Raw genomic sequence first — 13,129 nt, forward strand, 5'->3', positions numbered from 1 at the left:
TTTTCTACAGCGAGTTACATCTGTTTGTTTTGTAACAACAAGGTACAAAGTCACATCCATGAACCTTCACACTGCTGACACAATTATGACTTATGAAAAAGCAACTAAAGACATTTTGACAGCACCGTACAAGGAAAGCAATTTTTTATAAAAAATAAATGACTTCTGTTGTATTCCAGCTTGCTTCAGTAATGCAACACTGTGCTGTGCTTAAGTCCCACTGCATTTCATAATTGTATCACTTAAAACTCATCTTTGAGTTTAAAAAAGGAAAATGTAAAAGTTTTTTTTGAGAATAATTTGCATATTTATGCTTCAAACTGCTGATCAACAGGGGTCAAATAAGCTGATGTGATTGGTTACAGAGTCATGACGTTATAAACCGGGGCATAGTTTTATCTGTGCTTTAAAATGAATCGTGTGCACATGCTTTTTTGTTTCGTTTATTAAAACACCACCACATGAACTATTTATATTATTAATATAAGAATATTGTAAATAATATTTGTGTTATATTTTTTATTCAACAATTGCATAACTTCGACTGAATTTAAACCCCAAAAGTTAGAAAAAATCCCCCAAAACACTCCCACTAGTGATCTCTTGAACTTTTGGATATGATTTAATTTTGAAAGATCTACAGTGAACTAGCACGTACAGTAGAGCTCATCATTTCCAGTTATCGCTCATCATGGTGTCAAGACATATTTTCTACAACATGACAAATGTGGTGAGGTGTGAATGTTTGGCATGTTCACCTTAGCAAGTGGGAACACGCTTATTGCACACACCACAACAAGAGTTTACGTTTGCGCTGCTGTTGTCATTTTGGAAAGTCTCACGTTGATTGGCTGGAAAAATGAGGTGTTACGACACGTGACAGGGTTGAAAGAGAAATGCCAGAATGAGTTATTTCATTGTCTGGCTCTTTTCCATTTCTAAACCGTGTGATTGGCAGACCAGCAAATGAGGAATGCAAAGATTTCAGCTACAACAGTTAATAGTGTTGAAGTGACAATCTGTGACTACTATCATTAAAGTGCTTGAAGTGTTGCATAAGTACCCGTGACTCATCAAATGTCATTTAGCATGTACCCAAATACAGTTAGCTCAGTATACATATCTTTGCAGAATCTGTCATTTGTTTCGCTTTTTTGAATGTAACAAAATAGATTGATAGTAGTAATACACCTTTTTGTATTTTATTTTGTATGGCAGATTAGCTTATTTTGTCTTTGAATGGAAACGCTAACCCGCTTTTCCAGCCTGAAAGCATGACTACCGACACGCACTTGTTCAACACAGTCTATTGTGATGGCTGATGTGGCACTGAATGAAAGATTATTTCCCGACAATTATCTCGGATGTGCTCTTCATTCTTTCGGCCATTGTTTTATGAATGAAGCGTCTGTAAGTTTGAAACTCTGAGCAAAACCACAAGCAGACAGCTGTGTATTCTACCGCTGCCCTTCTCTTTCAACCTTTCTCATATCCGTCTCTTTTGCAAAACTTCCTTTACATTCACCATGCCACAAAAATGTGAAGGCTGAACTAGCTGTCCCTATTTTCCTCCTCTTTGTGCCTTCTCTCTTCTGGGAAGAGGCAATTTCCTGACTCCCATAGAATGCAGGGTTTTTGTATATCTGGTAGAAGTGAACTTTAACTTTTCACTGCTTCTTTACCCCTTTGTGCTTCTGTGCGATGACTTCCAGACCACACTTACCGTCACACTGTTGGAAAAAAGAGGAACCGGGAACTTTTTTAGGGGAAGACTGTGTGGTTGTTGTGACTTTTGTAGATTTGTGAAGCGAAAAACTAGAGTTCAACTAGGAAAGGGGGGATGATGTAAGAGATGCAGATTCAGTTCGGAAGAGTGGAAAGAAATGACGTTCTTTGTTAAATAAATAGTTTCATTGTATCTAAATGCCAGAAATTAACATCCCCAGAGGATGTTTAACAAAGATTAGTTTTCATAAATTTGTATATAAAAAAAAAGAAGCATAACACTGGGTTTTTTACATAGTATCTTGGTCTCAAAGTCTTTACTACATCAGCTGGGTACGATCACCCACGCACATTATCTGTCACACAATCTGTAGTAAACAATTCATCATTACAGTGAATAACAGCTTCCACTGCGCACAGATACTCACACTTGCACATGTTTATCTTGGATTCCTACAATATCAAACCCTTGAAGGATTAGCGCATATGTTTATATGGTGTCAGGGACACGCCCAGTAAATGTTATTAGCAGATCATTTGAGTCTGACTCACTAGCTCTGGCTGAAGATAGCCGCTCCATCTACGTGACTTCTTTATTCAGTTTTTGATCTCTTTTCCAAAGAACTGTCTCTTTCTATTTTCTTCTCTCGACCATCTGCTCTCAAGATAACCTGTTAAATTCTCCGCTAAATGAATAAATGTGAAGTATGCTTTAAACCAGCTGCTCAGATAGACCAGTGCCAGTTGTCTGTCCATTTTAGGGTGAACAAATTAATTTATTCAAAAACCCTAAAGCAGGATTATGAACGTCCTTTTTGACATGCATGATGTTCCAGGTTAAAAAAATACTGCTTTTGTAATCCTTTATTAAAATGTTATCATTTATAGCTATATGGTTGCTGTCACAAATCTGTCATTTTGTTATGTTAACCCTGCCATCTTTTCCTAAAACACCAATTATCATTGGTCAAGTAACATTTTCATCAACTTCCTAGTCACACTGTGTTCTGGTGAAGCAAAAAGTCTTTTAGGAGAAACATTTTTTTTGACTCACCACTTCAGAGAACCAGACGTCAACAATTTCATAAAGCATGAGAACATATGACTGTTAATGTAAAAGATCCCGCCTATTAAGCTGAGACTCCTTCCAGAAATTCGTCCTTCTCTCTCCCTGCTTTGATTTAGTTTTGTACGATTCAAAATAGTAAAACAGCAAAACTCATTCCAGTCCAAGTTTATAAAGTATGTTTTATCTAAGAATATATTTACATTGGGCATATACAGCCGCAGAAAAAATAAAGAGACTTTCAAGTCCGGTATCTGTTCAATTTCAAGAGAAATAAATCACAGGAATGACATGAAGTCGCCAAAAAGCAATGTCAAAGACGCATGAAAGTTGTTGAAAAACAAAAAACCTTTGTAGTTTAAACTTTAATATAATTTTCATGCTGGATACTTTTGTTTTCCGTATTCAAAACCAGCAAACATTGCAGAAAATTTTAACCGGTCTAATGGAAATTTTCTAATCTCGCTTCATGAAGTGTTTATCTATGTTTTCTTTAAAATGTTATCATGTTTTTCTCAATACACGTCATACCACTCTGCCTTTGCCCTCAAGCAGGGGCCAAGATGTTCTGTTTGGAATAACGGGCATCACTTCTCGTAAACCAGCTCGGGATTCTTGCTGGGGGGCAAAGGGAGGGGGTGTCACGTTTTAATCATATATATATACTCTGTGTGCAGGAGGAAAGAGTGCCTTTAATCTGCAACATGCTCATTGTTTATGATGCAGATTAAACGACAATAAAATACTTTGCAAAGTAACCACACCTGTCTGTGTATTGCGTTTGTCAAAATTGACTCAACCTAGATTAAGGAATAAGAAAATTCCACAACAATTTGGTGACAAGGGATGGGATCACAAGGCTAACGGAGAATGGACTGGAGTTGACTGATCATCCTGGACAAAGCAAATCCAGCTCTGACCCCATACAGGGACGAGAGAACTCTACTCCGGACTCCAAGCTGACGTGATCCCAAAATAACTCAGTGCAAGGCACAAAAAGGAAAAGCGGTCAGTTTGTTACAAACTAACAAAATAGTTTTTTATTTGGAAAACATGTTGTTACTAGTTTACAGAATAAATAACATTTTACTTAACCCTGTGCCTATAAATAGCAAATTCAGAAAAACAATAATTTTGAAGAAATGTCGTATTTTTTCCGCGACTGTATATTCAGGTTTAATTCTGTTTCTGTGAAATTGAAATATTAATAACGAAATATTTAATGAACAAACAGTATATGGAAGGCACAGGAGAACATTGTGAATGGCATGCAGGCACAGATTCTGTGTTGTTCTATTGATAAATAGCATGCTTTAATCTTTACATGTAAAAAAAGTGCCAAGAGCTGATCGAAGACGTCATACTGTAGTTAATAGAAAGCTTTTTCTTTTAAATGCATTAGTCATACTCATACAAACGGTGCACACGACATATGTCGACAAAAGTTAAAACCCCTTTTCTTTTCTGCAATAAATGTGTTAGTCTTGCTCAGAGATCGCACTCTAGCCTCTGTCAAATAGTGAAGGTACTCGTGTCTACGTTGCCCGATGAAGAGTGATTTTGAGTTTGTGCCACAGACCTAAGGCAAATCTCAACGGCGGGCTGTTCGTTGCCATGACGATATCCTCTTCCCATCTGGCTGCAGCGTTTGGCGAGTTTCAACATGTGAGTTTTTAAGGACGACCCAATGAAGACGTAAAGCACTGGATTCAGACAGCAATGTGTGAGAGCCAGACTCTCTGTAATCTGACTGGCCCGGTCTAAAATTTTGCTCGCCTCACATTCCGTCACAAAAATGTAGATCACATCCAAAGCTCGGATCAGTTTCACAATATTGTACGGAAGCTGGGTCAACAGAAACACCCCGACTACTGCGATTAACACCCGGAATGCCTTCCATCTCTTCACACCCCGCACTCCCTCTGTAGCCGCCCGGTTTAGGGCCACACCCACTCTGCAGTAACAAAACAACATCACCAGGAATGGAAGCAGAAAACTTAGCGACACCTCCACAATTTCCAGGGTGGCTTTACCCGCCCGTGCAATGTTGTGGGGGTAGACCGCCCTGCAGGCACGATGCCCCGAGCTGTTTTGAATAACTGTGTAGAACACAATATCTGGAAATCCAAGCAGAATAGCCAATGCCCAAACTATGAGGCACACTGTTATCCTTTGCCTTTGTGCGGTCTTCCTAGTTAGGGCATGGGCATTGGTGGAACCTCTCGCCAGCGCGCGATAGCGGTCGATGCTTATGCAGGCTAGAAACAGCATGCTACAGCTAAAGTTGGTGGTGTACATGGCAGATGTGAGCTTGCAGGCGGCTGTGCCGATTTGCCAGCCATTCACTGCATCTGCTGCCCAGAAGGGAAGCGTGAGGAGGAGCAGGAGGTCTGCGAAGGCAAGGTTGAGGATGAAGACGTCAGTCATCGTCCGTAAACGCTTGTGGGAAAGGTAAACGAAGATGACTAGTGAATTTCCTGCCAGGCCGAGGATCAGCGCTATGGTGTAGACCACAGGAAGAAAGATCCCGGCAAAGGAGCGGACCTCTTGTTTGTCACAAACTGTGTGGTAGTCCGCATAATCTTCGTCTTCGAACGTGTGGTTGGAACTGTTGTCGTGTCCATGGTAGTCGTCATGATCGTAATCCAGATGGATTGCCATTATGGTCTAAAGAGAGAGAGAGAGAAAACATAAATATTTTTACACTACATTTGGCTCACATGTATTTTGTCTAGGGCCGTTGAACGATTAATCGAGATTAATCGAATCCAGAAAAAAAGTTTGTGTTTACATAATATGTGTCTGAACACATGCACGCATATTTATGAAAAATATATAATATATAGATAAGTTCATGTTTATGTGTCATTTAAATTATTGTTTAATTTAAATAAATCTAAATATATACATGTATGTGTATGTTTTTGTGTTTATTAATGCAAAATTAATATGCACAGTACACAGACATATATATTTAACATATATGTAACCTAACACAAACTTTTATTCTTGAAGAGCAAAACAAACAAAATTTATTGTTAGACAGCCCTGATTTTTTCCCCCTTTAAGGTCCAACTTCTGAGACAATAAAATATGTCTTTAAAATTAAGATTGTATGCATGTTGTGGGATTTTAATACGTATAAAGCTTGCAGAAAATTCTACTTTCATCATAATTTTTTTGTGGCTGCAAAACAGTTAAATATGTAGAAATGCACTTGAAAGAAAAAGCTTGAGTTTATCTGTTTGTGGCCAAAATCACTCGATCGCACTTCATGTTGAATTTGTTTGGGCTGAGGGATGCCCTACAGAGCCAAACCAGTTTTTATACGAATTTTATTTTATGACCCGGAAAATGTAATCACTACATTTTCATAAAGGTGCATTAAGTTGTTTATTTATTAAATAAGTCACAGTTGTTTTGGTACGAGCTGGTGTTCCTGGGAATTTTTTTAGAATTATGGACTTTGTACGTTATCTATCTTAATATGCCTCAAAAAAATTCTCATCTGTCTGTAATACTTAAACACGGAATAATGTCGATACTCAAACAACCACAGTCTGATAACAGGATGGTTCTTTTACATTTTAGATGTCCATATTTGCTTTTTCTTTCAGTCATTTCATATAAGGTGTTGTATGGGATACGATGACGTTACTTTGGTTATCTTGTGACTTTATGACTCATTTGAGCACTTTAGTGAGGATTTTACAAGACTAAATTTGACTAAAGCAATCATAACTATAGTTTGTTTGCACATGAAGTGTATTTAGCCCTAAACTGAACCTTGAGCTGATTTTTGAAACGCAGACTGCCGTTTCTGTGATTTCCTATAATCTCTTTTTTCTGTTATAATTTTCTCTTCGTCATTCTGTCTATTTATTTCAAAGCTTTGATGTTTGCCATCTGCTCAGCTGGTATTAGCACAAAGCACTTATAATGTACCTGATAATCTGATAAACACATGCGGTCCTGTTTAAATTAGAGTTTTGGGCAGATTTAGTCTCTGATGGGTAGACCAGCTGTTGGTGTCAAAATCTTCATCTGATGTTGATATGCTGCTTTTTGACTGTCAAGTTCATGCTCATATATTCCGTTTTTGCCATGATGAAATTTCTGTTAACTTCAAGTTTCTTCTGCGTTTCTTTTTTTTTTCACAACTTATTTTTGTATAATATATTTGTTTCCATTGTCAATGGAAAACCCCTGTTTAGAGTGCTGTTGCATTTAACCATCAGACATTGAGAAATTGTGAGAAAGCCACAGTTTGGGCTGTGACATTTCCACTTGTGGAAAAGGTTTGTCTCTTTCTCTTTTTCCTGAAATTTGGATGATTCACCTCATTTTCTGGCCGGTCAAGTTTCCAGACAGAAATCTGTTAAACAACAGAAATTTTTAAGAATTTAATGTCTTATTAAACACTTGGAAAAATCAAATCAAGGCTTTATTTGCATTTGATTTAAATAGAAAAAGTCATGGCAACAGTATTTGTCTAGCGATTTATCCAGCAGACGATATCCTGTGAATGAATTTAAATGCATTTAACATTTGAAAACTGCCATTTTTATTGAAACCTGTGTGACATTTTAGTGTATTAAATAGTCTGATGGCCCAAAAATTGGCATCTGCAAATGATAACAACGTGGCATCTGCAAATGTGATGCCAGACCTTTTCTAAAAAACAAATTTTTCATAGCCAACCGCCAGCATTTCAATTCTTTTAACTAGCATGTCCTGTCCCAGGATAATTTACAAAGTACATCAAGTTCACACAGGTCTTGGAAGAAGCTGGGAAGTCTGGGACATAACTGCATTGTATATTATTTTGTGTTTTTAGTTGAATACCGTTGGACGGTTAATAATAGACTTTGTTTGATTTTTGTTATACTAAAGTCTTATTGTTTAATGTTTTGGTAGAAAAGTACACATGCTCATGCTTTCCTTATTTCTTACATGTAAAAAAGCTGCATTGTTACATATTTATCTTTTAAGAAAAGATATTTCTTAATTTTCAAGGATGCCTCAATAGTCCAAATACTTTTTAGGTGCACCTATATATTAATAAAACGTCATTCAAACAACGGTTTAACCGTTTTAACAGGAAGTCTGTCCAAAGCTTTGCATTACAGGTGGATACAAAGGTGATCTATTGTTAATTCTTGAATCCATCTTTAATCCGTGACAGCATTTGTATTGTCGTGTTTTGTTACCTCAGTCTTTTGTGGCGTTTAGGATACGTTACACCTATTTATCCTGTGAAAAGAATGTAACACTGTACAAGTAAACCCTCATTCCATTCTGCTTTATCACTGTTATACACAAACAACAGTTTTTTCTCAGTACATTAGATACATTATTTTACCTATTAATGTTTTCCCGTAACTTATTCGTCACGGTTTATTTTGAACTTTACCTTCCCATGTCATAAACTTGGTATCAAAGCCTTTGGACTTTGACTTGGCAGAAATAAACAGACCAAATCAACTGCAAAATAAGTCCAGTGCAACTTTCATTCAAAACCGACAAATTAAATCATTTGCTGACTTCACATACAGCACAATAAATGTGGTAGCTCTAATAGTTCTGTATTGCATCTATAGAGCATTTTGACGTGCTTTTGTTTGGTGTATTGCTTATCTAAGAATGTCTTTGAATGTGTGAAATGAATCATACGACTGTCACTGTGTAAATCCGAGATCAGTGCTCTGTTGAACTTCTAGCTGCCGCTATGGTCTAAAATCAGTTGTTGCTTGTGAATTGTGGCGATGTGACTTACCTCTGTGTTGTGCCAGTCGCACGTAGTCCAGGAAAGAGTTGCTGTTAGTCCAGAGTAGAGAAATACACTGTTGATAATCACAGCTGAGACAAGGAGACTGCCACGGATGTGTGTGTGTGCGTGTGTGTGTGTGTGTGTGTCAGAGGAAGAGAGCGAGGAGAGAGAGAGAGAGAGAGAGAGGAAAAATAAACATAACCTGCTGGAGGAGGGCAGTCCTGCACAGATATGGCTGTTTACTGTTCTGCTCTTTTGAATATCTTCTGGCTGCATTGTTGAAATTCCAATTATATAATAATGTAGTATAATATTATATAATACAATCATTTTTATGCAGATGTCCTCATTTTCATTTTTTTGTATGTACTGCGTGACGAAGAATGTATTTTTCCCTATAGGCAAAATGCGTGCGTTTGTTAAATTGTGAGAAATGGTTGAAAAGGGGATGCCCATTGACTTTCCAGAGCAGGAATGTAAATTTCTATGGTTTAAAGGGATATTTCAACGGCAAATCAAAAACTTAAAGGTAACTGAATATGGTTGTCGTCTTTAAGAATAAAGCAGTTGAAGTTATAATACCACGTATCCTTGTACTTCCAAGCGGTGGAATGGGAGTAAATGGGCGTCGAGTTTTTGAAGCTACAAAAAGTGCATCCATCGATCAAAGAACACGGCTCGACACGGCTTTGCGGTCTTAACAAAAGGTCTTCTGGAGCTAATCGATGCGTTTGTTTAAGAGAAATATCTGTATTGAGAGCGCTATTAATGTTGATGTCTAGTCTTTGACTGCATTATTCTTCAAGACGAAAACCATATTCAGTTAGGCCCCACTCACAAAAAAATTAAATGTTTTAGTGCTTGTCTTTAACTAGAAGAAAGTTGACTGATTATAAAAGAGGCCAAATAATAAGAAATATATTGTTTATTAGTTAAAAAAACAAATTCTAACAATGCTCATTTAGTCTAATTTTAGTAATCTTGAGGCCCCCTTAGAAGTCAGTAGGGCTGTGCAAAAATATAGATTCAGCAAACTATCACAATATTTTTGTTCACGATAGTGTATAGATAGTTCAACCTCTACTATCAATACATTTATTAAAATCACGTTTTAAAACGCCTCATTTAAACATGCCCCCACATTTCTACGTCTTGCCGCTTCTCACTCACAGCCTGTAAGTACGTTTTCATTATTAAAAAATTTGCAAACATATGCTTTTTGTCGATCCTATGATCACAAACGCTGAAATTGTTTTATATTTACGAGGCTGAATCCATCGGGGGCTGGATTCAGTTTCGTATCCTCAGTCATTCTATTCAGTAACTAATGTTGTCCGCACTGGATGCAACAAATGCCTCATTTTAATGTGTTTTATTGACTTTGACACGTTGCGTCACGGTGTCAAAAGAAGTTAGCTAAAGTTAGCTAATTGTTTAACCTAATAGTTTTTACAAATATAACCTTTAGTTGATTAATCCGCTTGGTCAAATGCATTTTCTGGATTATATTTGGGCTCTAACTCACAAGGTACCGGTGACATTATCAGCTGTCAATATGCTTTGAAGGCTGATGTTCCGAATACGGTTAGGGGCTGTTACATTTCCGCCACATGCTTGAGGTATTCGGCCAATCACAATTTACTGGGTTGCTGGCCAATCTGACCACAGCGCTTTCACAACGATGAGCTTTGTAAAAATCGTGTTTCAGAAAGGTGGGGCATAGAGAAGCAACAGTAATGCACGGTATGTGAAAACTAAAACTATTTTTTTTTATGTTTTTTTTTAAACTATAGAATTCTGCCCAAAACATAATAGAAAATGTATTTGTTTTAATTGAAACTTTAATGGTGTTTACTGGTATGCGATGGATTCTATTGGTGGGATGTTAAAAAATACCCCAGGAGCAAGTTGTATTTTCAGCTCTATTTTCTTTTAAAATTTTTATTTGAAAAGTATTGCAATTATGTATCGTATCGAAATATATTCAATATATTGAATTGTAACTTATCTATCGTGATATGTATCGAAAGGCCACTTGCCAATACACAGTCCTAGAACATTTACATTTAGGCATTTGGCAGATGCTTTTATCCAAAGCGACTTACATAGCATTATCCTATACTTTTTACATAGGTATCTGCTATCCCCTGGGATCGAACCCACAACCTTTCATTGTTAACGTAATGCTCTTACCACTGAGCTACAGGAAAGAAGCCAGAGGCGTCGGCCCCCGTTTGAGAACCACTGATTTATAGTATTTCTTCATATTTAAATATTGCTAAAAACAAATTGCATGGGCAAAAACTTTTATTTTGTATGGTAATACCATGGTCTTTTAAACCATTTAAAACGGAGGGAAACGAAGAGTTTTTGACACAAGCTCATGTTTTGTTTTGGCCCATTTAGAGTAGATTTGGCCCAGTTCAAATATTTTCTCTAGCATATGATCTCATTCTGTATAGCTCGTATGATATTTCATGGGTGTATGATCTCACAAAGGGCCGCACCCATCCTTTACGGTTTAATATGTGACCCGCACATGTGACCTCCCATAATAAATCCATTATAGGTGACATCCGATGTAAAATAGGTAAACATTGGATACAAGTCACTACAATTAGCTTTCTTGGAAACTACTGTGAATCTACGAGGAACGAAAGAACACTCGGGAAATGCATACCTCTCATTCATAACCCCAACGTGTATTCCCCGAACTAGTTTTCTCTGAGGAATAAAAAGCATCTGCATGAGTAATTATCTATGATTGACCTCGAGAGCGTTTCGTTCATTGAGAGTTACCCAAACTTGTGCACGATGAAGGGTCTCATGGTGTTGCTGTAATTCCTCGAAACGGCTCATGTGTACTAATGTCGTTATTTTCACAGGGCGCAGCATTCCTGAACACCCTGCGTGATTTGTTTGATAGCTAAGATTAGCTGTTATGGAATGTGCAGCGGACCGTTGGTCGTGCGCTCGGTGACTTGTATGGGGACCTGCAGACATGAAAGGACAAGTTTGTTATATCACACCCTAAAAAACACCTGTGTTTCATCAGAAGAAATAAGGCCTTTGCCAGAACGTATATACACACACACACACACCCACACACAAACATGCACACAGGCTGTTCCATAGGACAAAACGCTTGTCTTTCCAGAAATTGAACTTCAGTGTTTGTTTCAAGTGTGTGTGTGTCACTGGATCTAAGGTGTGGCTCTGCTATATAAAAAAGTCTGGACGAGTTGCTGAATCCAAAGCACATGAGTCACTGTGTGTTTAAATCTTTACGTGGGGGAGTTTGTGGGTGTATGTTTCTTTTTTTTTTTTGCTATGGTTACATAACCTGGCTTCAAACTATTTCTCATTCTTTCTTTTTCATTGCAAACGAACATCAATCATTTCAAAATCTTGCGGATGTTTTTTTGCGTGTCGTGCTTGAATTGTGTGTGCACACCTCTTGTAAAGTAGGTCGCCCAAATGATTACAATTAATTTGTAGTTAATATTATCCAGGATGTATGACTTCCGTGATGTACTTAACGTGCTTTATTGACAATTTTCTCACACATTAATGTTTTACTTAATACGCAAAAAAATATCGTTTTTAGTACTTCTATTCATAATGTGTCAGCTGAGTACATTTAGATCTTCTCAGGTTGAATTTTGTTGTTTATTAAGTTAAAAATTAGTGCATTTAATAGACTAATAAGTACATTTAAGTTTATAATAGTGCTTTTTTTACCAGGGTCAACTATTTCTTTAACCACTCTAAATCAGAGGACCTCCTTAATATATAAAAAATAATACTTTTTTTCCTAAATGCAAAGAGATGTTAGGTTAGTTTTAAGGTTGAATAAAGTCAGTATAATTGGCTTTATAAAAAAGCAATAGAAACCTGTGTGTGTGTGTGTGTGTGTGTGTGTGTGTGTGCGCTTGTGCGTGTGCTTGCACGTGTTTGTGTACATTCTCCTCATTCTTGTCATGTTTCGTGCCAGATGTGTATGGTTTCTTTGGGCCCTGTTCTGTCTATTTTTTTTACAGAACCTCTTCATTGTCCACAACCAAAAATTCTCTAGCTGACTTAAAAGGAATGGTTCACCCCAAAATTGTCCCATTGACTTCCCATATTAGGAATAAAAATGACTATGGACCATTTTTGGATGAACTTTTCCTTTAAAACAATTCAATTCAATCCGCCGCCTGTTTGGAGGTCTGGACCACTCACTGAATGACATGTGAAGTGTCCAAGGCAGTTAATGGTGGGGAAATGTTTTCGAAGACTGCAGCATGATTTCAGATGTTATGCAGATTTAAGGGAAGAACACAGAGTTGGTTTCAGTAGGAGTTTTTGTTTATGTTAAGGTTTTGATGTGAGCGATCCAGAACGTTCGCTATGGCAAACTGAATTTTATGACCGTGGATACCCACCCAGTCCATTACTAGATACTATTTTACAGACATTAACCTGATGTTTGATACATGCTTAGGCCTTCAGAGTATACCAGTTCCTCTGTAAATAGAGATCCAAGGCATATCAAGAAAATGTAGGTTTGATCCAGAGTTTGTGAG

General features: G+C 37.3%; 2 protein-coding genes across 4 annotated transcripts in view; one reads left to right on the plus strand and one right to left on the minus strand.

The window, feature by feature from the left end:
* The window catches only part of acad11 (acyl-CoA dehydrogenase family, member 11), a 40,434-nt gene that overhangs the window by 17,403 nt on the left and 9,902 nt on the right, over positions 1 to 13,129 (plus strand). The window lies entirely within an intron of this gene.
* Positions 2,018 to 8,702, minus strand: ackr4b (atypical chemokine receptor 4b). 3 transcript variants are annotated; one of them, XM_079488193.1, is made up of 3 exons: positions 8,568 to 8,693; positions 7,131 to 7,166; positions 3,808 to 5,458 (listed from the first exon to the last, which is right to left on the minus strand). In XM_079488193.1, the coding sequence occupies exon 3, from the start codon at positions 5,450 to 5,452 to the stop codon at positions 4,304 to 4,306; it is 1,149 nt and encodes a 382-aa protein (XP_079344319.1). In that variant the 5' UTR covers positions 5,453 to 5,458; positions 7,131 to 7,166; positions 8,568 to 8,693; the 3' UTR covers positions 3,808 to 4,303. The 3 variants fall into 3 exon arrangements, with proteins under 3 accessions (XP_079344317.1, XP_079344319.1, XP_079344318.1); XM_079488192.1 differs by lacking the exon at positions 8,568 to 8,693 and adding an exon at positions 8,002 to 8,044; XM_079488191.1 differs by lacking the exon at positions 7,131 to 7,166 and having other exon boundaries at positions 2,018 to 5,458; positions 8,568 to 8,702.

Source organism: Barbatula barbatula (genome assembly GCF_947034865.1).
Source record: "Barbatula barbatula genome assembly, chromosome: 23".
Lineage (NCBI taxonomy): Eukaryota > Metazoa > Chordata > Actinopteri > Cypriniformes > Nemacheilidae > Barbatula > Barbatula barbatula.

Excerpts from the sequence above, each read along its gene's own strand:
- ackr4b (XM_079488191.1), bottom strand. The coding sequence starts at position 5,452 with ATGGCAATCCATCTGGATTACGATCATGACGACTACCATGGACACGAC.